Source organism: Rhinatrema bivittatum, chromosome 3 (assembly GCF_901001135.1).
Source record: "Rhinatrema bivittatum chromosome 3, aRhiBiv1.1, whole genome shotgun sequence".
In the NCBI taxonomy this organism is placed as follows: domain Eukaryota; kingdom Metazoa; phylum Chordata; class Amphibia; order Gymnophiona; family Rhinatrematidae; genus Rhinatrema; species Rhinatrema bivittatum.
Genome location: NC_042617.1, coordinates 261239454 through 261267451, shown reverse-complemented (window position 1 = coordinate 261267451; position 27998 = coordinate 261239454). Strand labels below are relative to the sequence as shown.

The 27998-nt window shown below is 45.7% G+C and overlaps 1 protein-coding gene across 1 annotated transcript in view; it reads left to right on the top strand.

Annotated features, from left to right (window-relative positions):
* The window catches only part of LOC115087399 (protein LEG1 homolog), a 59230-nt gene that overhangs the window by 7567 nt on the left and 23665 nt on the right, over positions 1–27998 (top strand). The window contains exons 3-5 of the mRNA XM_029594538.1: positions 3395–3403; positions 17636–17642; positions 19221–19409. Coding sequence (XP_029450398.1) covers positions 3395–3403; positions 17636–17642; positions 19221–19409 — 205 coding nt within the window. The remainder of the gene's footprint in view (positions 1–3394; positions 3404–17635; positions 17643–19220; positions 19410–27998) is intronic.

The window sequence follows — 27998 nt, the reverse complement described above, 5'->3', positions numbered from 1 at the left end:
GCTTAGAGGGCACCTGACAAAGAATTTCTAAGTCCAACAGCTTTTATGCATCATGAGTGAAACTTTAAAATATTTTAACTTATTTCAAGCACTTACCAACTTTAAAAATTCCTTATTAAACTGTATTAATTTTATATTTACTGCAGTCTATAAATACACAAGAATATCATGTAAAATAAAAAGAAAATAAATATCAGATCCAATCATGTAATAAAATAAATATCAATGCATTCTTTCATGTATCCTCCTTCTAGAAAGGCAGAGATCATCATAAGTACAATAAAATAGCAATAATCATAATAACCACACGAACAAGTGCAGAGCAGAATTAGGACAGTTCACATTACAACCCAATATGCAAAAAATATATATATTCAAATTCTGGTGTCACCTGAGCAAAACAAAATCCTTCCACTGCTAGCTTTGTGAAGTAACACTAACCCTTGCAAAAAAACAAACATAAAAAAAATACCATACAATCACAGTACTAGCTAAGGAATCAAACAGCACCATTATTTATGAAAAGGCAGCAATACAAATCTTACACCAGGCCCTAGAACAATAATACACCACCTACTGGGCAAAAAGAACAAGCTAGACTGGTACAAATCCCAACAGAGAAAATATACACTAGCAGAAATACTGCACCTCAATCACACATAGGCAGAATGCAGACCCACCCTTAACTAATACAGATATAAGGGGCTACAAATTAGAAACAGAAACATACAGATAAAACCAAAATAGAAAGCCCAAGAAACCAGATTCTGAATAGTGGAACTCTAAAGAGAGCAAAATACAAAAATATAAGAAAAATAAGAAATATATGCACATTCCCAAAGATAGCATATTCCAATCACTAAAAACTCATTTTTTTTACCTTTGTTGTCTGATCTTTTTATTTTTAAGAACATAAGAATATAAGAAATTGCCATGCTGGGTCAGACCAAGAGTCCATCAAGACCAGCATCCTGTTTCCAACAGAGGCCAAACCAGGCCACAAGAAACTGGCAAGTACCCAAAGACCAAGAAGAACCCATGCTACTGATGCCAGTAATAACAGAGGCCATAACCTGTCTACTTGATTAATAGCAGTTAATGGACTTCTCCTCCAAGAACTTATCCAAACCTTTTTTAAACCCAGCTATACTAACTGCACTAACCACTAGGGATGTGCTATTATCAAGGATGAATTAGGCAATTTCAACCAAAAACCCGAACAATTGTTTCCGAAATATTGGAAAAAATTCAGTTTCGGGTTAGCACGCTGGGCGCTCAGGTCACGGCATGCGACGTCCGAGGTCACGGCGTGCACTCATTACTTTTTAGAGAATAGGGAGCCATGGGGAGCGCCCGATCCGCCCCGGGCTGCTGAAGCTGCTCTCGCCGCTGGCTGTCCCCGGGAGGAGGGGAGAGAGGACTGGGGCTGCTCTGGAGCTGTCAGCGCGGGAGATGGACGCGGCCAGGGCAGGTGAGCGGGGGCTGGCAGAAAGTTTGCCCGATTCACTTCGGTCTTGTCCCGGGGAGTTAGGGGGTCAGGCAGTGAAGCAGGGCTGGCTGGGGCTGCTTCGTGGCCCGTGAAATTTCGTCTCGGCTTGCCTGTCGCTCCACACTAACGCAGGGGTAGGGGTAGGCGGTAAATTAGCAGGTTAAACGCGCGGCAAAACTGCAGGTTTAAAAAGCGATAATCGGGGAGCGCAGTTACTGTATGGGAGGGAATAGCTAATCCGATCATATACATGCCGCGGGCAGAAAGGGTTACCCGTTGATTTAAAGAGGCGGTAAGGATGGGTTAAAAGGGATAGTGAATCGCAGGTTGGACTAACGCGGCCAAATTGTGAGTAGAAAGCAGGTTAGAAACAGGGTAACCACGGCCGCACTTTACTGTATTGGCCTGGGAAAACTGATTATTTAGTCCTACTCTCTGTCTCCTGTTTTTTAACTGTCCACAATAGGACATTGCCTCCTCTTCTATTTCTTTTTAATTTTCTCGGGAGTCTTTCATGAGGGACTTTGTAAAACACCTTCTGAAAATCCAGATACACTACATCCTGATATTTTGTTGTATATTTTATTGTACTTCGCCTAGGATGACTTTGTTATAGACAGATGATAAATATTTTAATAAATAAATAAATCTGCCAGTTCCCCATCATCCCCATATTTCTTTATGAACCCCTTTAAACAAATGTAGCAGATTGGTGAGACTCAAGACTTCCTTGTGTACATCTATATTGGCTGTGTCCCATTAAATCACGTCTATCTATATGTTCTATGATTTTGTTCTTTAGAATAGTTTATACAATCTTTCCTGGCACTGACATCATGCTTTCTGGTATATAGTTTCTCAGACCATGCCTAAGATATAGTTCAGTTACTTTTTGAGTTAGTAAGCCACATATGTTCTTTTGATTTGATGCATGGTGCTCTCGACCCAGCCTTTGAGCAAAACATGGGGTCCGTGTCGGGGGACAATTTTAAAGATTGTTGATTGAATATGTACAGGCAAGAGGAGTTGTCTTGTGAATAAAGTACTCTGAATCATCAGACTTTTGTGAGCACCTTTATTGGCTCCACACTCTGCTGGCTACCTGTATGATTTATTGAATGTGGGATTCTTCTCTACTTATTTCCTTTTGAAAATTTCTGCTAATGCATCAGGATTTTAGTCTAGCTAATTAGATATCTAACAAATATAACAAAGTGTCAGCTTCCACTATCAGCAGGACAATTATTGACCATTAGACCTGGAAAAATACATAGAAAAGTGTTATTGCAGAAAGCATTTCTGATTTCTGAATAATAAAGGTATATGAATGATAAATAGCTAAAATATAATGTTAATAATAATAATAATACATAAAATAATACATCATAATAAAAACAAAGAATACATGAAATAAAAACTTACAGGTGAAGTCTCTACATATAGGAGAAATTTCACAACTGCCAGTTCCAATAGTCCAAAATTCTGCTAGTTAATACAGATTTTTAAAGGATCTGTAATGGCCAATAGATGGCTCCCTTGCTCTTTGCAATGAACACACACACACACATGCACTATGACAGTACCTTTCAAACGGGAGCACGGGCACCCACATATGTGTGTGTTTCGATGTACTTAGATACGTGACCATTTTATAGCATGTGTGCACATGGGCACTCACAGCCTTTTAAAGTTGGATTTGAGCCACATAAGTGGGGGAATTTTTTAACAGGCTCGTATCCATGCCATGATCAGTTGCACCAGTTCGTCCACCAGTTTGCTCAGAGTATATCTACATCCTCCACAGAACCCCTGGTTCATTAGCCTGCATCTCCCCAGTGGACCTAGACCCCTCAATCACTTGAGAAATGCCTATAAACAATTTTATTTCGATTTACACCTCTTCTTTAGCAGAAGTAAAGCTATGTGGCTCTAGACATCAGTGCTTATCCAGATGCACACCTTCTTATGCACATCTCTTAGCCCCGTCCCAGAATGCTCATGCCACACCCACACCATGCCCTTTTTTGTCCGATGTGAGATATTTGTGCATATTGGGCACCTTTTATGCCCATGCAGCTCCTAAATTTGGCACTCACACACCTTTTAAAATTCACTTTTATATGAATAGCAGTTCAGCAGTGGCATGCTGTCAAGGTCTTCAGTGAATCCCCACCTCTGGACCTTTTTTTGGGGGGGGAGGGGGATTTTTTTTCAGCTTCACATCTATGCAGCCAATAGAAAGAGCAGCCTGTGGTTGCCTGCAAGCTGCGCCTCACAGAGAGTCAATAAAAAGAAGGTTCGGACAGAGCAGATAAGGGGGCCTCTTGGCTGGGACCAATTTCGGGGACCAGATGAAGGCAAGTGGCAGCTAAGCTCAGGCACTGATTGAAACAGCAGCACAGCATAAGGTAGAAGGTGGGATTTTGCTTTGGCTGGAAGAAGGCCCCGCCTTCTACCTGACGTGAAAAACAGGAGTATGGGACGGGATGTCTTCAAACCTTGGAGTTATCTACTACGTTCATGTGGATCCAAGGGCCAAGGGATAAGTAAATGCTGTGCAGCTATTTCTTCTAAGATCTCAGTGCCGGTGTTTGAGTTGAGCTGAGAAAAAATTCAGTGAGCTAAGAGTGACAGTGAGAGAGGACACGACGGGAGGCTGGAGAACAAGCTGGCTGGAGAGTGGGAAGGGCTGGGAAGCAAAACTATTGGGATGGGGGAGAGGGGCCTGGAGAACAAGACTGCTAGGGACTGGGTAGGGGTCTAGGTGGGGAGAAGGTGCTAGGGAACATGACTATTGGGGGGGTCTGGGTGGAGAGATGGGAATGGGGAGCATAATTGGAGGGTCTTGGAGGGGAGTGGCTCGAAACAAGACTGCTGGGGGCTGGGTGAGGAGAGAGAACTGTGTAGCTTGACTACTGGAAAATGGAGATAGGGGACTGGGGAGCATGACCAAAGGGTCTTGGAGCAGAGGGGCTGTGGAACAAGACAGCTGGGTACTGGGAAGCTGGGTGAGGAGAGGGGACAGGAGAGCATGACTGTTGGGGACTGGGGGTCTCGGTGGGGAGAGGAGACTGGAGAGCATGACTGCGGGAGGGGCTGTGGCAGTGGCATAGCCAGAATTGATTTTTTTTGGGTGGGCACAAGGTTACCATGGTTGGGCTGCAGCCACATACTGCACCCTACAATGGCTTTCTCATTAGTTTACAACAGCCATTATGCATCATGCGTGACACTTTAAAACATTTTACCTCAATTATTTCAAGCACTTACCGGCATTAAAAATTCCTTATTAACTGTATTAATTTATTTTATATTAATTGCAGTTTATAAATCCACAAGCAAAGAAAACAAATAGATCCAATCAATCATGTAATAAAACAAAAATCAATGTATACTTTCATGAATCCTCTTTGCAGAAAGCCAGGAATCATCATAACTATAATAAAATAGCATTAATCATCAGACTGAAACAAGATTATTGAGGTACTAGGGGCTGGGTGAGGCGAGGGGACCGGGGAGCATGACTTCTGGGGGCTGAAGGGGTCTAGGTGGGGAGAGGGGACTGAGGAGCATGACTGCTGTGGGCCGGGGTTTCTGGATGGGGAAAGGGGACTGAGGAGCATGATTGCTTGAGGGGGTCAGTGGGGAGAGGGGGGCTGAAGAGCAAAACTGCTAGGGAACTGGGGGTCTGAGTGAGGAGAGGGGGTTGGGAAGCAAAACTGCTGGGGACTGGGGGTCTGAGTGAGGAGAGGGGGTTGGGAAGCAAAACTGCTGGGGACTGGGGGGTCTGGATGGGGCTAGGGAGTAAGACTGCTGGGGACTTGGTGGGAAGAGGAGCTTGGGATAATGTGGATGGGAGCTGAAGGGGGTGTGCTATGTGAGCATTTTTGTGTGTGACACAGAAAGAGAGGGATTAGGAGTGAAATCATGTGAGCGTGTATGTGTGAGAGAGGATAAAGTTTGTGTGGCTCCCTTCCAATCCATGAGAGTCTCAGGGTGACTGGGAATCAAAACATCCCATATATGGAGAGCAGGATGTTGTTTGATGCATCTCCTCCTTATAGAATGTTCTATTCATCAGCTGTCTTGAAATATTTATTCTTTTTATTAGTATAGTTTTACTATTATGATTGATGTTTTATATTTCTTGATTTTTTTTTGTAATTGAAATGTTATTAATCACCACAGTTGGTCAGTCTTCGGGTGCGATCAAGGGGAAGGATTCTGCTAGTGAGTAGTTTCTGAGTAGGTACTATAAGGTTCTGTTTTCAATGGGAGGTATATTGGTTTTCTAAGGTCTGTTGTAATATTTGCAGTGCTGCTTTTTCCTGGGCATGGTGGTAACTGTTTGAGTACTGGAAGTTAGTGTTGTTTTGATATGGCAGATTTGTTTCTTTGGGTAAACTGTAGGCAGGCTGTGATAACTTGTACTGTGCTTAAGTAGTATCCAAAAATACTGTATTTGAGTTATTGAGATAATGTAGGACCTGTCTTGTGAATATCTCTTATCTGACATCTGAATAAGGGATCTATGTAGTTGTAAAAGCTTTCGTACAATATTTTTAGGTATATATATATTTTTATTTAACAGATATTTTTAGGCAGCCTGACATGTTCTGTTTTCCTAATAGGACGTGTATTGGTGTTTAGGGCCTGGTGTAATATTTGCAGTGTTGCCTTTTCATAGATAGGGTTGCTGTTACTTGAGCACTGTTTTGGTATGGAAAGTTTACTATATTGTAATTCCTTATTCATGCCTTTCTGAGGGCTAAGCCCATATCCAATACGTGTTAAAATAGGCCTAATGCCATATAGGTTCCAACTATCTTCTATATAGATGTGAATCGTGTGCCCGATCGTCTTAACGATCGGGTTCAGCTAGAGGGGGGGAAAAATCTGATCATGGGTGATGTGGGTGATGTGAATCGGAATTGGTTCCGATTCACATCATTATTTTTTTTTTAGTGAGGCCCGACCCTTTAAAATTAACCCCTTACCTTCCCACACCCTCCCGAACCCCCCCCAAAACTTTTTACAATTACCTGGTGGTCCAGTGGGGGCACGGGGACCGATCTCCCGCTCTCGGGCCATCGGCGGTATTTTGGCTGCCACTCAAAAATGGCGCCGATGGCCCGATAAAAGAAAAAACCCACCCGACCCTTTAAAAACTACCCCTTAGCTTCCCCCACCCTCCCGAGTCCCCCAAAACATTTTAAAGTTACCTGGTGGTCTAGTGGTGGTCCTGGGAGCAATCTCCCGTTCTCGGGCCATCGGCTGCCACTCATAAAAATGGCGCCGATGGCCCTTTGCCCTTACCATGTGACAGGGTATCCGTGCCATTGGCCGGCTCCTGTCACATGGTAGGAGCACTGGATAGCCGGTGCCATCTTTAAATACGGTGGCGGCCATCTTTACGATGGCGGTGGCCATCATTAAAGATGGCGCCGGCCAGTCAGTGTTCCTACCATGTGACAGGGGCCGGCCAATGGCACGGATACCCTGTCATATGGTAAGGGCAAAGGGCCATCGGCGCCATCTTTATGAGTGGCAGCCAACGGCCTGAGAACGGGAGATCGCTCCCGGGACCACCACTAGACCACCAGGTAATTTTAAAATGTTTTGGGGGGATCGGGAGGGTGGGGGAAGCTAAGGGGTCGTTTTTAAAGGGTCGGGTGGGTTTTTTTTTATCGGGCCATAGGCGCCATTTTTGAGTGGCAGCCAAAATGGCGCCGATGGACCGAGAACGGGAGATCAGTCCCCGTGCCCCCACTGGACCACCAGGTACTCGTAAAAAGTTTTGGGGGGGTTCGGGAGGGTGGGGGAAGGTAAGGGATTCATTTTATAGGGTCAGGGTGGGTTTAGGGGCTTTTTTGGTGTGCCGGTTTTCCCTGCCCTCCCCCCTCCCCCTCCCCCGATTTACGATTTTTCACGATAAATCAGGGGAATTTCTATTGTATCGCGACTCTTAACGATTTTTGATGATTTAAAATATATCTGACGATTGTTTTAAATCGTCAAAAAACGATTCACATCCCTAATCTTCTATATCTTGGGGAGAAGGGGTTGAGGGAGTGTTGCAACCGTCCCTTCCCGACGGCTTCACTCCGCCTACCATTCTTTATTTGCACCTCCTCTTGCTGGAGGTGCAAATAAAGAATAGATGTGCAATAAATTGTGGATGGATGCCTGGCTGCCGCAGCATCTGCCTACTGTCCTCTCCAGCGCCCCCAGACCGGCTTGGGCGCTGCCTCCCGCCATGCTCAGCTGGTATCTTAGGGTGCGCGCGCCGTGCGGCCCTCACTCTTATTTCCTACTTGATGCGAACCTCAGGGGCGTCCCCCTGTGATGATGTCAAGCTGCCCAGATATTTAAAGCCTTCAGTGTTTGCTAGCCTTTGAGTTAGCAAGGGGATTCCTTACGGATGGGATTCGCTCTCCGTATCCAGCTACTCTTCCTCTCCAATCTTCATTGGATTCTTAACACTAACGGGGTACCCGCTCCTCGGGGGCCTCACTTGCTTTTCAGGTCGCTATCAGGAAACCGGTACTCACTCCTCGAGGGCCCATGTTCCCTGACTCGCTGCCTGCTCCTACCTTCTCTTCTGCCTGGAAGGATTCGCTATCTTCAACATCAGTGAATACTTCCATCTTCACCTCAGAGCTATTCCCTGGAACCAGGTACTCGCTCCTCGAGGGCCTGCCTCCGTTCTAGCCCTAGTGCCATCTCCTATGTGAAACCGCTGTGTGAGTACATCACCTTCAAGCCTCTCTGCTCTCAGGGATCTGCTCTCTCCAATCTTCATTGGATTCTTAACACTAACGGGGTACCCGCTCCTCGGGGGCCTCACTTGCTTTTCAGGTCGCTATCAGGAAACCGGTACTCACTCCTCGAGGGCCCATGTTCCCTGACTCGCTGCCTGCTCCTACCTTCTCTTCTGCCTGGAAGGATTCGCTATCTTCAACATCAGTGAATACTTCCATCTTCACCTCAGAGCTATTCCCTGGAACCAGGTACTCGCTCCTCGAGGGCCTGCCTCCGTTCTAGCCCTAGTGCCATCTCCTATGTGAAACCGCTGTGTGAGTACATCACCTTCAAGCCTCTCTGCTCTCAGGGATCAGGTACTCTCCCTATCCTGGGGTTCTCCATACTGGGGCTTGTGCATATTCCACTGTACTCATTATTCTCAGTTCTTTCCACTACAGCACTGCTACCGGAGGAGTCGCTGTTCCAGCACCTGAGGGATACTAGCCCAGCTGGGCTACTTCTACTGCTCACTACTGCCACCTCTGATGGCTTCATCACATTGTCTAATAAAAGATCAATCTCTGTGTTTGTGTGTCCTAAGCTGAGTCTGACCTGTGGCCCTTCACGGGACTTCCCCCCGTGGGCGTGGTCAGCTGCCACAGTGTCCAAGGGTCCACCAAAACCTCACTAATTATAATAGATTGCTAACTCCATGGATCCGGCACAGCTCAATGCCTTGCAGGCCATTCCAGGTCTGGCCCTATGCACTGCTGAACTACAAGATGCATTGGAGAAACTCACTTCAGCGTTTCATCAGCTACAAGCACAGAAGACGCAAGGTGCTGCTTCCAGTAATGAAGGTCAGTTACCTGGGTTTAACTATAAAGACTATGGTACCTCTGGCTGCTCCAGTTCGTTTCTCTGGAGAGATTCAAAGAACTAGGGGTTTCCTAAACCAATGCTGCATGCATTTTGCATTGCAGCCTGCACACTTCCCCACAGTCTATGCCAAGACTACTTATATTGTATCTTATCTTGATGGAAGGGCCTTGTCTTGGGCTTCAATGCTGTGAGAATGTAAGGATCCAATCCTGCAGGATATTGATGGATTTCTAGAATTATTTAAATCCATTTTCGATGATCTTGCTTGAGTGACTGTTGCTGGTTCTGAACTGGTGGACTTGAAGCAAGGCAACCGACCACTGGCTGATTTTGCAATAGAGTTCAAGACTCTTGCTACAGAATTATGCTGGAAACCTAGCTGCCTGAAAACTCTCTTCTTCAGAGGTCTGAATACCTGCTTGAAGGACAAGCTGGTCGCTCGTGAGACACCTGACTCGCTGAATGAACTAGTGACTTTGGCTACTAGAATTGACCACTGGCTTCATGATAAGGTGAAAGAACTCAAGCCTACTAAAGGACCAGTTCAGAAGGAGACTCATGCTAAACTTGCACTTCGGATGGTTCCAGCAGTACCTGTTGCCAGTGGAGAAGAACCGATGCAACTTGGTCACAGTCATTTGACTTCAAAAGAGAGAAGACTTCGGAAGAGGCATGGCTTATGTATGTTTTGTGCTGGTCACGATGTCCCAACATGCCCTATTCATCCTGAAAACGGATGGGCCTAAGTCCTGCAGGAGGACTATTCTTAGGCCTTACCTCGCCTTCTCCTCCACTCTCTCTACCAGTCTCCCTGACTTGCGGACCATCTACAATCCAAACTCTTGCCCTTGTGGATTTGGGGGCAGGAGGCAACTTTATACTTCGACGCCTAGTGGAACATTTGAGGATTCCCCTCGTTACTCTAGAAGCTCCATTACTCTTGTCATCCATCCATGGAGAGTCTTTGCCCGGTGATGTGACTCTTCGCACTGAACCAGTGACTCTTCGCACCGGAGCCCTCCATACGGAGACAATCCCTTTCTTTGTGTTAGAGAAGGCCATGTACCCTATCGTTCTGGGGTTACCCTGGTTGCAGTTGCATCAGCCTCAATTCAACTAGTCCTCCTTGGGATTCTCCCGCTGGGGCCCAGGTTGTCATGGCAGTTGCCTCAAGGAAGTTTCTCCTGTTCTCTGCATGCCTACAACTCCAGTGATGGCAGGACTGCCGCCTCAATACGCATCATTCAGTGATGTGTTTTCCAAAGAAGCTGCTGACATCCTCCCTCCACACAGATCTTATGACTGTGCCATTCGGCTAAAACCAAACACTGAACCTCCTAAAGGACGTGTCTATCCACTCTCTGCAATAGAGAATAAGGCTATGTCCGAGTACATCGAGGAGAATTTACAGAAAGGTTTCATTAGACTTTCAAAGTCACCAGCCGGCGCAGGATTCTTCTTTGTGGGGAAGAAGGACAGAACTTTACATCCTAGAATCGACTTTTGAGGTCTGAACAAGATTACGATTAAAGACCGTTACCCCCTGCCTTTAATCTCAGAGCTGTTTGACTGGCTTCAGGGGACCAAGATATTTTCGAAACTTGACCTGAAGGGGGCCTACAACTTAATCCAGATTCGCAATGATGACGAGTGGAAAATGGCTTTCAACACTCGAGACGGTCATTTTGAGTACTTAGTAATTCCCTTCGGCCTGTGCAACGCACCCGCTGTGTTCCAGAACATGATGAATGACATTCTGCGGGATTTGTTGTACAAGAGCATCGTAGTGTACCTAGATGACATCCTGATATTTTCTCAGAATCTGTCTACTCATCTAGAAGACGTCAAGCAAGTTCTACTAAGACTCCGAGAACACCGACTCTATGCCAGGCTATCCAAGTGTGAATTCCATAAAGACTCTGTGCCTTTTCTTGGCTACATTGTGTCTAACGACGGCTTCCAGATGGATCCCCAAAAATTAGAAAGTATCATGAATTTGTCCCAACCTACCAGCCTGAAGGCCCTGAGATGATTTTTGGGGTTCACCAATTACTATAGAAGCTTTATAAAGAACTACTCTTCTTTAATGGTGCCCTTGACTGCTATGACCCGGAAAGGGGCCAATGCTTCTAAATGGTCTGCGGAGGCCATTTCCTCGTTCAAAGATTTAAAGACTGCCTTTTCCACGGAACCATGCCTACATCATCCGGACCCCAACAAGCAATTCACCGTAGAGGTCGACGCCTCTGACGTCGGTGTGGGGGCTGTTCTGAGCCAGACTGGAGACTCCAAGTCATTACATCCCTTCTCTTTCTTCTCACGTCGTTTCTCTCCAGCAGAGAAGAATTATGGGATCGGTGACAAACAGCTCCTGGCTATTAAGTTGGCATTCGAGGAATGGCGGCCTTGGCTCGAAGGCACTCAACATCAAATTACCGTGTTTACGGACCATAAAAATCTAGAGTATCTCTGCCATGCGCAACGTCTTTCGCTGCTCCCGGCTTGCTTCCTCGACCGAAGACCTGCGCAACCGGCGCCGAAGCCCCATCGGGGGAAGGTCAGGTTAGTGCACGCCCTCCTCACCCGAGGGGCTCCAGCGCCAGCCGCTTCGCTGAGAGTCGAAAACCCTAACTAAACCTGCAAGGGAAAACAAATAAGCAACAAAAAAATCGAAAACAGCACCGCGCCAAGGCCCGCCCTCTGAAACGTCGCCATCCTATCAGCGACAGCCCCGCTGGGCTTTAAATCTTCGCGCTGCTTGGCGCCGCGCGCCGAAGGGGCGCGACAAAGGGGCCCGCCCCTTTGTGCGCCCCTTCGTGCCGCACCGTCGGGCTGCCCGGAGGTACCACACCGACCGAACTCTTCGCCTTAACTAACCTACGACTGATTTCCACCACCACAGCCAGATTAAAGGCGACGTTCCAGACAGACCCTGCAGGAAGAATTAAAGGTACTGTTCTCCGACCTCGCTCGCTTTGCAACCCAGTAAAAGCTGAGCATTTAAAAATAATTTACTCCACCCTTCGGTGTATGAGCCCTCCACATTGGACTCTCTCCTCTGGCGTTCCACTGCTACTGCTCTACCGCCTCACATTCAAACAGTTTCTCATGTTTCCTCCTACTGTACACAAATTCTCTTTGCGCTCATATACCACCATGAGCTGCTAGCATTCATCCAAATGCACCTACAAGCTGCTAGCATTCTTCCAGTCTCACCGTCTAGTTTTCCAGCATTCACACTGCTCCTCTATCACAGTCTCTCCAATCTCGTAACATAGTTCCTACAAATGGCCCCATTCTCCACTATTCCAATACTCCAGCATAATACTCCACCTAAAAGAATTTCTTTCCGACATGCTCAACAACACAACCTCAAATCCCTCTCTTCGATTATGATCACTCCTACGACTCAACTTCTAGGCCTCACGCTTTTTTCTTTAAGCCTGTTCAATGCTCAGTCTCTAACGAAAAAGTCCTTAATTCTAAATGACTACCTCATTGATGTGAAACCGGAGATATGTGCAATCACTGAAACGTGGTTAAAACCATCAGATACAGCAATAATTAACCAATTACCTACAGAGGCTTACGACTTCTTCTCGCTTCCTCGTCATAAAAAAAAGGGAGGAGGTATTCTTTTAGCTACCAAAAAGGACCTCAGATTCTCTCTACACCATTCCAATTCCAATTCAAAACTTGAATACGGCTTCTTCTCCTCAAACATGCTCCAAATCCTACTTGTATATGCTCCCCCAGGACTCCTGGAATCAGATGCCTCACCACTGGTCGAATTAACCACTTCCCTTATCAACCTAGACTCGCCAGCTATCATTCTAGGAGATTTTAACATGCACGTTGATAACCCCACACCATCACCCAACTGTGAGACACTACTCACAGCCTTCTCCGCACTAGGCTTAACTCAATTAATTAACGAACCTACCCACAAAGCCGGCCACACTTTAGACCTTATCTTCGTTAACGCCGCTATCAAACCCGTATCTCTCCCCAATTGCACAAAAGTCCCATGGTCAGATCACTACCTAATAACAACTTCATTATCTATAAAAGATACGAGCCCGGCTTACATTCCTTCGCCCTCCTTCACTTATAGGAAAACTTGCTCCCCAGAAGACCTTAATAATCACTTATCACCACATCTCCTCCAACTGGACCTTACTGATCCGAACTCAGCGCTTCAATCATGGAACACAATCACTGAAACTATTGCTAACAAGCTTTGCCCTCCAATAACAAAAAAACCTCACCATAACCCTTCCAAGAGACAGCCCTGGTTCTCCTCAGAACTAAGAAAGCTCAAACTCCAACTAAGACAAAATGAGGCTAAATGGCGCAAAAACCCAGGAACCAACACCCTTTCAATCTACAAATCATCTCTTCATCAATACAAAGCAAGCACCTTAAGATCCAAGAGGGACTACTACGCCTCCAAAATACACGACCTTGTTTTCGATGCCAAAGCCCTCTTCAGCTATGTAGCCAACCTCACACAATTAAACCAGTCAGAGATTGCACATGACCAAGCTCAATCGAAAGCTGAAGAATTAGCACTATTCTTCAGCAACAAAATCAGCAGTCTTCTTTCTCAGCTTCCCTCTAACACCACTGCACCTTTACCCACTCCTCAACCGGCAATCAACAACACCCGGTTAGAAGAACTTGATTCAACTTCATCCATGGAGATCCAAGGAATTCTAAGGAAAATGAAACCTTCCTCCCACCCCTCAGACCACATCCCAGCTAAACTACTACTATCAATTCCAGATTCTATCTCCAAAATCCTAGCAGACATCATAAATTGCTCCTTCACACAAGGATTCTACCCGGACAACCTCAAACTAGCCTCACTCAAACCCCTCCTCAAAAAACCAAATCTTGACCCCAACGATCCTAACAACTTTCGACCGATAGCCAACCTCCCCTTCATAGCCAAGATTATGGAAAAATTGGTAAACTCACGACTCTCAAATTACATTGAAGACAATAACCTCCTATTCCCATCACAATACGGATTCCGCAAAACCTTAAGCACGGAAGCCCTTCTCATCTCCATGACTGACCACATCATCCTAGGCCTAGACAAAGGACAAGCCTTCCTTCTGATCCTACTCGACCTTTCATCAGCATTTGACACGGTCAATCACTCCCTTCTCATCAAACAACTAACAGCCATAGGTATCTCAGGCTCTGCCCTCTCGTGGTTCAGAACCTCTCTCAGCAATAGAGGATACAAGGTTAAGATTCATAACAAAGAATCCTCACTTTACCCCGCTTCAGTAGGAGTTCCTCAGGGCTCATCCTTGTCGCCTACCTTGTTTAACATTTATCTGTTACCATTATGTCAACTTCTCACTGACCTTAATCTCAAACATTTCCTCTACGCTGATGATATCCAGGTCCTGATCCCCATCAAGGACTCACTAGCAAAAACACTGTCTCACTGGGAATCTTGCCTCAATAATATCAAACAACTTCTCACAAGCCTCAACCTTGTACTTAATTCATCAAAAACGGAACTTCTTCTCATCACACCAGAAAACAGTTCCTTCACACCCTCTCATCCAGCCATTCCAAATACTACACAAGTGAGAGACCTAGGAGTTCTAATTGACAATCACCTGAACCTGAAAGCTACCATCAACAAAACCACCAGAGACTGCTTTTATAAACTCCAAGTTCTGAAAAGAATTAGACCTCTGTTCCACACACATGATTTTAGAACGATTCTACAATCAATCATCTTCGCAAAGCTGGACTATTGTAACACCTTATTGCTTGGTCTCCCCTCTTCACATACCAAACCACTGCAAATGGTCCAAAATGCCTCCGCCCGCATACTCACAAACACCAGGAGAAGTGAACACATAACCCCGATCCTGTTGAGCCTACATTGGCTGCCCATCCACTTCAGAATAATCTACAAGGCCATTCTCATCATCTTCAAAAACATCCATCAACTAGCCCCAATTGATCTTCAAATCCCCCTCCGATTACACAACTCAACAAGACCGACAAGAGATGCTTACAAAGGACAACTTCAAGTACCTCCAGCCAAAACTACAAGACACTTTACACTAAGAGATCGGGCCTTCTCCACAGCTGGTCCCATCCTATGGAACTCCATTCCCCCAGATCTTAGAATGGAACCCAGCATCTCAACCTTCAAGAAAAGACTTAAGACCTGGCTTTTCACACAGGCCTTTCCTAACTCCAACAATATTTAATTCCCAACAATTAACACTCATCGCCAGCAATATCATCAATAGCCACCTCTTACAATGTTATTATATGTAATTATCTTATATTCATTTTCCTTCTTTTTCCAAGTTCTATATCTCCTTGTTACATGTAACTGCTTTTTCTGCACTAATGTTCAAGTTGTTAAGTTTATTTATTATATTCTGCACTCCTGTTTCTTGTGAACCAGCATGATGGGACTATCGTCTTGAATGTTGGTATATAAAAGACTTAAATAAATAAATAAAAAATAAAATAAATAGACAAGCTAGATGGTCCTTATTTTTCAACCACTTTGTCTTCATGCTCAAATATCACCCCGGAGACAAGAATACCAGAGTTGATGCCCTATCAGGCTCCTTTCTCTTGGAGGATATTCCAGAAGAGTGGCAGCACATAATCGACCTGAAGAAAGTCGTTTTAGCGGCTACTCATTCTGTGCCTGCTGGTAAGACCATCATGCCAAAGCATCTCAGAAAGAAAGTGCTCTATTGGGCGCACGATTCCAAGCTGGCTGGCCATCCTGGTGAATGCCGTATCCTGCTGAAGCTACAGATGTATTATTGGTGGCCAACTCTCAAGGAAGATACACTCTACTATGTAGCATCTTGTGCCAACTGTGCCACACACAAACCTACTTTTGGCCAACCGTGGGGCTTGCTGCAACCACTTCCAGCCCCAGAACAGCCTGGACGCATATCGCTACTGATTTTGTAGTTGATCTACCTCTTTCTGGAGGTATGAATACTAGAGATGTGAATCGGAACCGGAATCGGTTCCGGTTTCGGATTCGTGGACTTTCGGGAAATTATTTTTCCCGTGGTCCAATCGTTGTTTTTTTTTTATTGGCTGCGCCGAGCCGATAACCCAAAAACACAGCTTGACCCTTTAAAATTAGTTCTTTAGTATCCCCCCACCCTCTGGACCCCTCCAACCCCCCCCCCTCAAAACATTTTTAAGTACCTGGTGTTCCAGTGGGGGGTCCCAGGAGTGTTCTCCTGCTCTCGGGCTGTCGGCTGCCAGTAAACAAAATGGCGCCCATGGCCCTTTGCCCTTAGCATGTGAAAAGGTACCCGTGCCATTGGCAGGCCCCTGTCACATGGTAGGAGCACTGGATGGCCCGCGCCATTTCAGAACCTGAGGAATGATAGCTTCCATCAAATCCAGAAATGACATCTACAAAAAGGCTTGACTGCCACCATATTCTTGTTAGTTATTTAATGTAAGACTTCTAGAACTATGTGACAAAGATTGAATATAAGAACATAAGAAATTGCCATGCTGGGTCAGACCAAGGGTCCATCAAGCCCAGCATCCTGTTTTCAACAGAGGCCAAACCAGGCCACAAGAACCTGGCAAATTCCCAAACACCAAGAAGATCCCATGCTATTGATGCAATTAATAGCAGTGGCTATTCTCTAAGGGGCAGATTTTCAAAGGTAATCGACTCTGAGCTGAATATGAAAAAACATATCGCGACTAAGTTAAGAGATGGATATTTTAAACTATTAACCTTAAGAAGACTGAAACCATTACTGGAACCACCTGATTTTAGATCTGTCCTTCAGGCCTTATTGTTTGCCAACCCAGACTATTGTAATGCTTTATTGCTTGGTTTACCTCAGTCCACTATTAGACTGTTAATGGTATTTCAGAACACCACAGCTCGAATCCTGACAGGAAAAAAGACGTTTGATCACATTACTCCCTCCTTGATAGCATTACATTGGTTACCAATAAATTCCAGAATACTTTACAAAGCTGCATGCATAATACACAATATAATTTATGGAGAAAGGACAGAATGGCTGATTGCTACGCTGCGACTGCACGCTCCACAGATATAAATAAAAATATGAAAGGAAAGAAAAGGGCCAGATTCCCCCTCCTCCATTAACCTCGCTACCCGGCCTTCCCCCAACCCCTTGCCTTCCTTACACATCTTACGATTTTATGACAAAATAGTGTCAGTCTCAGTCATTTAGAAATGCCAGTGAAATTTTGAAAATCTGATTCAGCCAGGGATTGCTCCTCCCTCTTTTTCAACTTCCACGACCCACACAGATGAGGTAAGATGGGTGTGGGAAGTGCGGAGGATAGGGAATGCCTGGGTCACTTGGCAGCTGTGAGGCAGGGAAGGCCTTGGTTATGTGTACCTCAAAAGATGATACTTGTAGCAGCAAGGAGAAAATTCTTTATATTCTTGACCTGACATCTGAGATTTTACTCGGTTGCTAACCAGCTGGTATTTGTCCAGCCTGACTGGTGGTTTTGATTAACGGAGGCTGGCAGCTGGTAAGAATTTTAAACCAGAAATATAATTGCTGGTACTTTGCAAGACTCCTGGCCTCTGCAGCGGCAAAGCCTCCTCCACTCCTTTTGCACAAGCCATCTTCTTATGCTCCCCTTTCCTGCAGACCTTTTCTTATGGCGCAGAGGCAGACGATCCTAAGCCAGACTATGGAGGTGACAGCAGCAGCAGCAGCAACAAACTAAGAGATATGGGCCAGTGACTGAGCCAGCACGCTCCGCTCCCAGTCCCTGTGATGTCCCTGCCCCCTTCTGGCTCTGGTATGGTGCAGAAAACACATTGGCACAGTCCTGGTCCATGCATTTCATAGTTTGTCACTGCCGTCACGTCACCCCCGCGATTGGGCCTCAAGGACCCTGTTCTCCTCTCAGTCTAGGCTTCTCACAGTACCATTGTTCAAGACTGCATGTCTGTCAGAGACCAAGGTACAAGCTTTCTCGATAGCTGGGCTTAAGTTGTGGAATTCCCTGCCAGAACACCTCCAGCTTACTCACTGCTTGAAAAGTTTTAAAAAACTATTAAAGACCTACCTATTTCAATTGGCGTTTGACCTCAACACTCAATAAAATTTAGACTAAACAGGTCATTGGAGGTGCTACTTGCTTATTCTCAGGTGGTTTTTTACTGGGGGTTTTGTTTCGTTTTACAATAATGTTTATTTTAAATCCCTGTTTTATTGAATGTGTATGTATGCGATGTGAACCGCTTTGAACCTTGGACTGGGCAGTATATACAATTCCTAAAATAAATAAGAGAAGGTCCACAGAAGAGGGGTGGGCTGAAGATGGGAAAGGGATGACTGGTCAGATGTTTTTTTTTCATTTTTTTTAAAGTTAGCAACCCTAGATATTACGAGGTTAGAAATCAAAGTGGTATAATTGCATCTCTGTAAAGATGGAGCCTTCCTCTAAGGTTGGAAGAGTCTGAGCTATCCACAGATTGCTGCACGGAGTAGATTTGCTCTGTGAATCCCTAGCAGTGTTGTTTCCAAATTCTATGTTCCATTTTACTCTTTACTGTAGACAAAATGTATTTTTCTTTCTTCTTTTTCAGAACATGTTTACCTTGTAAGTATTTTTAGTTACATTAAAATAATATAAAGAAATAAATGCATGGGCAAACTGGATGACCCAGCTGGAGGCTCAATTCCCTGACCCAGGTCATGGTCCTGAGGGGGACAGGGTCTGAGGATGCTGTGGTGACAGCAGTGTGGGAGGGAGGGAGTCTCAGCCAACAAACGGCAGCAACATCTACTGGCTGGCATAGGAGTGCACTTGTGCAGGGCTCTGGCGGGAGCCACAGTCTGCACCTCTCAGACAGAGGATTTTTACTGCAATGGCTGAGCTGGATAGCAGGGGGAACTTAATGGGGAAAGCGAGAAATCTCCCTGTAGCTGTGAATGAAAGCTCATGGCACTACCTGCAATGGGTTCCCACTGAACTGGAAGCCCAAAAGAAAAGGAGGAAGCTGCCTAATCTAATTGAAAAAAAAAAAAAATCATTCATGTTATTTCAATTATGCTACCCAATCTTTCTTGCAGGTATAAACTTTTTCATTCTTGCAACATCTTTTCTTGCTGCTGCCCATACTGGGATTTTGGGGGATTTGGCATATCAGATTGAATTTTCACCACCAGAAGCGAACAGTGCCGACTTTTGTTACAGCTTCAGGCACTGTTCTGCCGTTACTCCGAAAGCAATGGAGAACTGGAGGATATTTTTTGAGGTAATAAGAAGCGCAATGGTTTGTGTCATTGCTTCTGTCTTTATGGTATCATTTATTTATTTATTGCACGTTTCGTTTACAAAAGTGAAAATGAAAAAAATACAATAAGATTTAAATAATCAGGGAAGTGAGTGAGTGATAGAATATGGGTTCTTGGAACCAGTAAGGAAGATAGGATGATTGTGTAGGTGAGCTGTAGTATTAATGAGGGCTTGTATTGTTTTATAGACAAAAAATAGCAAATCCATAGCGTGCACTTGTTTCTATAGTTCTTGATCTATGGCTTTGCTTTACCTTTTGGAAATGTTATGTTTATGTTTACCTTTTAGATCTTGGATTTTTCTCAGAGACTATTACTGTTACTGATGGTCTTTTTATGTGCTGTTATGGACTAAAAATAAGGATATAAATAAATAAATAATCAAGGAAAGAAAGATAACATCTTTGCAATAATCAATAATAATCTAATATCATAGCCCACATTAAAGGGGGGGGGTACATAATTGAAACTAAATAACCATCTCTAACCAGCAGTCTCATCCCTAATAAAAGTTTCAAAGTGCAAAGTGTCAGTGAACACAAAACTATTTCCTTGAAATGTTATTAAATGATTGCATGGGCGCTTAAGGTAAAAAGTGGCTCCCAATTCAATAACTCTATTTTTTAAACTGTAAAAACAGCTTCCTGCGACATTGTATAACCCTAGAAACATCTGGAAATACATGAATATGCTGATCACAAAATACCTATCTTTGTAAGTACAACATTTTGGAAAAGGAAACCAGGAGAGTGGCTCTGGTTGGTGTATCATCAACAAAAGACTCCAAAAATTCAGAAAGAGTAGGACTCTCCACTATCAGAGAGTCAATTAGTCCATTTTCAGATGCCGCCACTCTCCTACATTTAGGGAGATAAATTTTAGAAACAAGAAGACACATTCTCAGGAATAGAAAATATCTCTATAACATACTTTTTGAATAACTCAAATGCAGAGAGTAGTAATCTAGTCTGAGGAAAATTTAAAAATCTCAGATTTTTTCCTCTTATTTGATTATCCATATTTCCCATCTGTGTGTGTATACCAGGCTATCTTTTATGTGAGCAGCACTAGCGGCTTGCAAAGAGCTCAGCTGGGAGTTCATACTAGATAAAGAAACATCAATACCATTAAGATGAGAATCTTGTTCTTGTAATTTAGACCTAGTATCTTCAGTTGTTTTGCTTAATTGCATAACTGAACTGGATAAGGTCTTTTCAGTCTTCGCAACTACTCACCAGATGTCCAACATTGTTATATTCGTGGATTACACATTGTCCTCAGATATAACAGGAAAAGTTAATGTGATAGGTAAGGGAGTCCTCCCTCGGGAGGTCAACACTTCTCCTTCAGTAGGACTAAATGCCAAATCTAAATTTAAAGCTGATTTATAGGAAAGCACTTGATGATTACCATTAAGTTGGGCATCAGGTTCACTCAGATCTCTCAGGGTATATTTTTCTGGCGAGCTGATAGCTTCCAACATAGAGCTGGATTTTCTAAGGTCGCAGATCTTAGAAAATCCGGTGGTAATGGGGGGCGGGGTGGCGAAGCGGGGGGCGGGCCTGTGAAAGCCAGCAGCGATCGCATCTCCGCGGTGAGATTGCTGCCGGCTTTCGCACCAAATAACTACACCATAAAAGGTGTTTACCTTTTAGACCATAAAAGGTGGAGTTATTTGGTGCAAAACTGGCGGTGATAAGGAATCTTACCTTTCGCCGTCAGCGAAGTCGTCACGGAGTCCGCCTCAAGGCGGTCCCAACTCATCCCTTTCCGGTGCAGACTCTGCCCCGACTCCACCCTGATTTAACTATCACGTGTGAAAGCTTTCGAAAATGACCCGCATAGTTCTGGTTGAAAAAGGCTTTAGAGGGGGTAAATTCATGCCAGGACTTAAAGAAGCCCCTGAATTTGAGGAGGCTTCACCAGCTCTGTCCACTATGGCATTGCTAGATTGACGTGCGAGATGATTATCCATAGGACCTTACACAGTGATGGGTGCTGGAAAAATGAGCTTGCCTTTCTGTTTCCTCCCCATGAGAATCTTAAAAAGCCGAGATGAAAAACCAGCACTAAGGGGCACACCCCTTTGGTGCGTGGCTTTGGCAGCATGCCAGTGGATGTGTGCCATTGCCGTGAGGATGTTATAAGCAGAACGGGCCCTTTTGCTGATGTCAGCCACTGATTCGATGGCAGGCAGTGGGGAGGAAGAGCAGCTCACCACCACAACTCTCAGCTTCTCCTTTCGCTCCCCCTCTGCATGCCGCTGCTACGAGGATGTTATAGGTGGGACGGGCTCTCTCAGTGACGTCAGCCACTGGTTCAATAGTAGGTGGGGGGAAGGGCAGCTCACCACCACAACTCTCCTCTCACTCCCCCTCCCCCATCGTTTCTGTCTTAAAGACAAATCTGAGTATAAACCCCCACCAACCAAATAAATAACTCCATCTCTGTTGTGTGACTTAGAATATGCAACACGTTTACACAACTAAAGAATCTTCCAGGGATGGGGAGGAGAGGCTGGAGAAGAAAATAAAAATAGCCAAAATAAAATACAAACAGACAGCTCAATTTTAAAACCTGCGCACATGTAAATTCCAGGGGAAACACGTGTGGCTGGGCCTTTCAAAAGGGGCCCAGAAGTGCCGGGCCTTTCAAAAGGGGTGGGCAAGGGGACGTGGTCTGGGCAGGGAGGGGTGGGGTGGGGGCTGATCCTGGACAGCAGCCATTAGGTCCTATCTCGGGGCCAGCTGGCCAGCGGGCGGAAGAGATTTCTGCTCCGGAGGAGCAGTAAGTATTGAAACAAAAAGATTTGGGGTAGATAGGTAGGGGTTAGGGGTGTGGTGGAGAGGAGAAAGGGGAGAAAGGTTAGGTAGGGGGTATGGAAGTTCTCTCCCAGTCATCTTCTTAATAGGAGTGGACTGGGAGGAACTGTGAAAAAGGCCAGCTGTGAAAAAGGAACTGTGAAAAACGCCGCATGTAATTTACAAAATCCACCCCTGTGCAAGAAAGAGCCCACCCGCCCGCACATGCATACGCAGATGTTAAAATCTGGCACACATGTGCACGCGGATGTCATATTTTATAACATGCACACACCAACGTGCACATAATGGGCCAGATTTTAGTAGCTATGCGCGGGCATAGATTTGTGCGCGCAACCCAGCATGCACAAATCTACGCCCGATTTTATAACATGCACGCGCAGCCACGCGCATGTTATAAAATCCGGGGTCGGCGCACGCAAGGGGGTACACACTTGTGCACCTTGCGCGTGCCGAGCCCTAGGGGAGCCCCGATGGCTTTCCCCATTCCCTCCCGCCCCCCCCCACACCTTCCTTCCCCTAACTAACCCGTCCCCCAGCCCTACCTAAATCCCCCCCTACCTTTGTTTTCTTATTTATGCCTGACAGATTGCTAACTCCCTAGCAAATTCATACACAACCAGTGGACTTAAAACAAATCATAGGAAGTGGTTTTTTCTCTCAGAGCACAATCAAGTTATAGAATCTGTTGCTAGAGCATGTACTCAATAGAGATGTGAATCGTGTCCTCGATCGTCTTAACGATCGATTTCGGCTGGGAGGGGGAGGGAATCGTATTGTTGCCGTTTGTGTGTGTAAAGTATCGTCATAATCGTTAAAATCGTGAGCCGGCACACTAAAACCCCCTAAAACCCACCCCCGACCCTTTAAATTAAATCCCCCCCCCAAATGCCTTAAATTACCTGGTGGTCCAGCGGCACCCTAAAACCCACCCCCGACCCTTTAAATTAAATCCCCCACCCCAAATGCATTAAATTACCTGAGAGTCCTCCGTAGCGGCGGTCCGTGGCTAAATCGGGGGAAGGGGGAGAGCACGAAAACCGGCACACTAGATCGTGAGGTCTTCAGCCGGCGCCATTTTTCAAAATGGCCGCCGCAAAATGGCGGCGGCCATAGACGAAAACGATTCGACGCAAGAGGTCGTTCCGGACCCCCGCTGGACTTTTGGCAAGTCTTGTGGGGGTCAGGAGGCCCCCCCAAGCTGGCCAAAAGTTCCTGGGGGTCCAGCGGGGGTCAAGGAGCGATTTCCTGCCGCGAATCGTTTTCCGTACGGAAAATGGCGCCGGCAGGAGATCGACTGCAGGAGGTCGTTCAGCGAGGTCCGGAAATCTCGCGAGGGTTCCGGACCTCGCTGAACGACCTCCTGCAGTCGATCTCCTGCCGGCGCCATTTTCCGTACAGACAATGGCGCCGGCCATACGCGTATGGCCGGCTCCATTTTCCGTACGGAAAACGATTCGCGGCAGGAAATCGCTCCTTGAGCCCTGCTGGACCCCCAGGAACTTTGGCCAGCTTGGGGGGGCCTCCTGACCCCCACAAGACTTGCCAAAAGTCCAGCGGGGGTCCGGAACGACCTCTTGCGTCGAATCATTTTCGTCTATGGCCGCCGCCATTTTGCGGCGGCCATTTTGAAAAATGGCGCCGGCTGAAGACCTCACGATCTAGTGTGTGCCGGTTTTCGTGCTCTCCCCCTTCCCCCGATTTAGCCACGGACCGCCGCTACGGAGGACTCCCAGGTAATTTAATGCATTTGGGGGGGGTTCGGGAGGGTGGGGGATTTAATTTAAAGGGTCGGGGGGGGGTTTAGGGGGTTTTAGTGTGCCGGTTTTCCTGCCCTCCCCCTTCCCCCGATTTACGATTTTTTGACGATAAATCGGGGGAATTGGTATTGTATCGTGGCCCTAACGATTTTTGACGATTTAAAATATATCGGACGATATTTTAAATCGTCAAAAAATGATTCACATCCCTAGTACTCAATGCAACTAACATAGTGGGGTTTAAAAGAGGATTGGGCACAATCCTGATGGAAAAGACAATAAACAGTTATGAACTAGATTGTTGTAGTAAAGCCAGCTCTTATCCCTGGGAATGAAATATAAGAACTAGATCAACTATGGGGGATCTGACTTGAACTGGTCACTGTCTGAGGCAGAATGCTGGGCTTGATGGACTTTGGTCTGACCCAGCATGGCATTTCTTAGTTACATCCTTGTTGATCTGGATCAGACAGACATCTGACTTTGCTATCCAGACAGATAAACTTTCTTTCCAATCAGTCCTCAAGACAAAGATTCTTTAAGTTTGAAATTATTTATTGTACAGTAAATTCTACTTACAATTGTTGCATCTCAAGTGTAAGCCCCAAGGCAAAGATCTTTGGTAACTGGAGACAGGGTAGCAGAAGGGAGAAGAAGGTCTCTTGAGTTGCAGGAATTAGTTTATGGTGGAGGTAGGGAGCTTGAGGGATATGAGGCTGATTTAGTCTTCAGAAGAAGGCAGTAAAAAAGAAGGTAAAAACTTGATTGTTTCAAGGAGCTTTACAGAGCGCTGCTAGCTCTGAAGCCCACATGGGCAAGACTGGCTTTCCTCGGGAGCTGCTAAAGGAAACGCCTCCACAAGCTGGGGGCAGGGGGGCAAGATCCAATGGCAGCGAGCCTAAGAACCATGTGACACAGGGGGAACATGAAAGACAGTTCATTGAGCCTATAAGGCACCTAGGAAGATTCAAGTTAGATTGAGGGGCATTTGAGCTCTTCCGATAGTGAGAGAAAGTGGAGGGGGGAGGGAGCTTCTCTTAAGGGCAAAGGCTGCTCTTAAAGGCAAGGCTCACAGACCTTTATCATAGGTTACAAAAAGTGTTTCAGTATCAAGAATCCTCAGAAGGGAGGGGCTGCACTAAACACAGTTGTACAGATACAAACATGTACCCACTGCTGGGGACAGAACACTCCCCATCTGGTATCACAAGATACCACTATATCAGTTCTTATATCATTATGCAATAGTGCAAAGTCCACTATAACTGGATCCTTTGACATTCAGGGAAGTTCGCGATCATCTCGGTCCCTCAGTCATCCAGGTGATGTCTTCTTCAGAAGGTTTCACCAAGTTGAAACGAGAGACAGACAACACAAAGAGAGAAAGAGTCTCTGGGGTGGACAATGGTTCCCGGAGTTCAATTCTCTTCATGAGGCATGAGGAGCACCATCTCATTGATGGGTGTGTAGAAGATCTTGGCTGTCCCTTGGTTCACAGTCTTTACTTCAATCTTGCGAATGCATCCGTCATTTCCGGGGTAAGTGTTGACGACGAGTCCCGGAGGCAGCTGTTGCGTTGGGTTTGGCTGTTTTTGAGAAGGACAAGGTCACCTTCTCGGAAGTTGGGTTTATTGGATTGCCTCTTGCTTTGATACTGGAGAGTCGGCAAGTACTCTTTCTTCTAACAACTCCAAAAGGAGTTGACAAGTTGTTGGACTTGTTTCCATCAGTGCTTGTAGAGCTCTTTGCTGTCAAAGTTTCCATGTGGCACAGGAATGCTCATAGTGGAGTGGTCTGATTGGCTGAACCCCAGAGTTGAGCGTATACATGGAATCTTCTCGTTTGGTTGTAGATGTAGCCCAGTACTACTTTGCTGTCCGTGTAAAGGCGGATAGCATCAATTTGCATGTCCATTTTGGCCGTTATTAACTCCATTATTTCCACTACTAGCACCGCTCCACACAATTCCAGACGTGGTATGGTGTGGTTAGGCTGTGGTGCTAACTTGGCTTTGGCGAAGATGAAGCCCACACGCACTATTCCTTCTGCGTCTGTCACTCTCAAAGGGGCTACGCAGCTATGGCCTTCACAGGTGTGTCAGAGAAAATGCAGATCTCTTTGCGGCTGGCTGTATTCAGTGGCATTGGGATGTAAGTGCGTGGTAGGTGAAACTCCTCAAGCACTTTGAAGAAGCTCTTCCATTTTTCCCATTCTGGCTTCATTGCTTGAGGTAGTGGGGTGTTCCACTTGGTAGTACTTGATGAGAGTTCTCTTAACAAGGCTCTTCCTTGTAACGTCACTGGAGCCACAAACCCCAGTGGATCGTACAGGCTGTTGACTATGAACAAGACACCTCGGCGAGTATACGGTTTATCTCGAGTTGAGACTTGGAATGTGAAGACATCTCTCTTTATGTCCTGATTTAATCCAAGGCTTCTTTGGAGAGGAGGTATGTCCACTCTCAGGTCCAAGTTCTTTAAGTCTTTGGCATGATCATCTGGAGGAAATGCTCTCATTACTTCAGAACTATTGGAGGCTATTTTGTGGAGCTTTAGATTGGCGCCTGCCAGCATTGCTTGTCCTTATTAAATCAATTGCTTCCTCTGCAGTAGGTAAGGACTTTAGTCTGTCATCTACATGGAAATCCCTTTCCACAAAGTGTCTGGCATCTGTGCCATACTCTTTTTCTCCTTCTTGGGCTGTCCTTCTGAGCCTGTATGCGGCTACTGCAGGTGATGGACTATTATCGAAGGCATGCACTTGCATCTGGTACTCCACAATCTCCTTATTGATGTCGTTGTCGCGGTACCACAGAAATCTTAGGTAATTTCTGTAGTCTTGGTGCACGACAATGCAGTAGAACATTTGTTGGATGTCGGCTGTCACAGCGACTTCTTCTTTTCTGAAGCAGATCACTACTCCTAACAAGTTATTGATCATGTCGGGTCCTGTGAGAAGCACATTGTTGAGTGAGACTCCACGAAACTGCGCACTGGAATCGAAGATGATCCGGATCTGGCCCGGTATCTGCTGATGGTATATACCAAAGGTAGGCAAGTACCAATACTCTTCATTATCTGTAATGGATCTACTCCTCCAGAAGGGAGGAGTTAGCAATCTGATGTAAATCTGCTCCTGTGAAAGGAGGAGTTAGCAATCTGTTATGGACTTGCTAGGGAGTTAGCAATCTGTAATAGATCTGATGCCGGATGGGCGGAAACATCAGATAAGAGTTAGCATTTTTGTTAGGAAAGGCTCAGTGTTAGAGCTAGGAGTAGCAATCTGTAGTGTACTAGCTCCAGAAGAAGGTGGAGTTAGTAAACTGTTATGAATCTGTTACTGAAGACTCCTGGTAGAAAAGGAGTAGCCATCTGTTATCAGCGGAGTGCTTGGAGAGGACACTCAGCTGTAGAAGAATGTAGATAGGTGAATCCTTGGGCCGATGGCAGATGACAGCGCCCCCAGGAGGATATCCTGAGAGGGACCACCGGCTAGGCTTGAGTATGAAGACAGACACAGAATTATTTTATTAGACAGGTAGTAGAACCACCAGAGGTGGCAGTAGTGAGTTGCTATGCCCAGCAGGGCTGTAATCCCTCAGGTACTGGAACACAATCCCAGGGTAGCTGAGCTGTAGAGAAACTATAGATAGCGAGTACCGGTAATGGCAAAGGCAAGGGTGGTCTGGGTTGTCATCCAAATATGATCTGAAAAGGCGAAGCCCATGTAGCAGTACAGGTGTGAGAATTATGGGAAAATTCAGCCCAAGAGAGAAGAGTTGCCCAGTCATCTTGGCGAGAATTGACATATATTCATAGAAATTGTTTTAACATATGATTCGTACGTTCAGCCTGTCTATTGGCTTGTGGGTGAAATGTGAAATTTTTTACAGAGATTGCACCAGTAACGTGCTGTGAACTGAGGATCGCGGTCAGAAACAATGTGCTGCAGCAGGCCATGAAGTCTG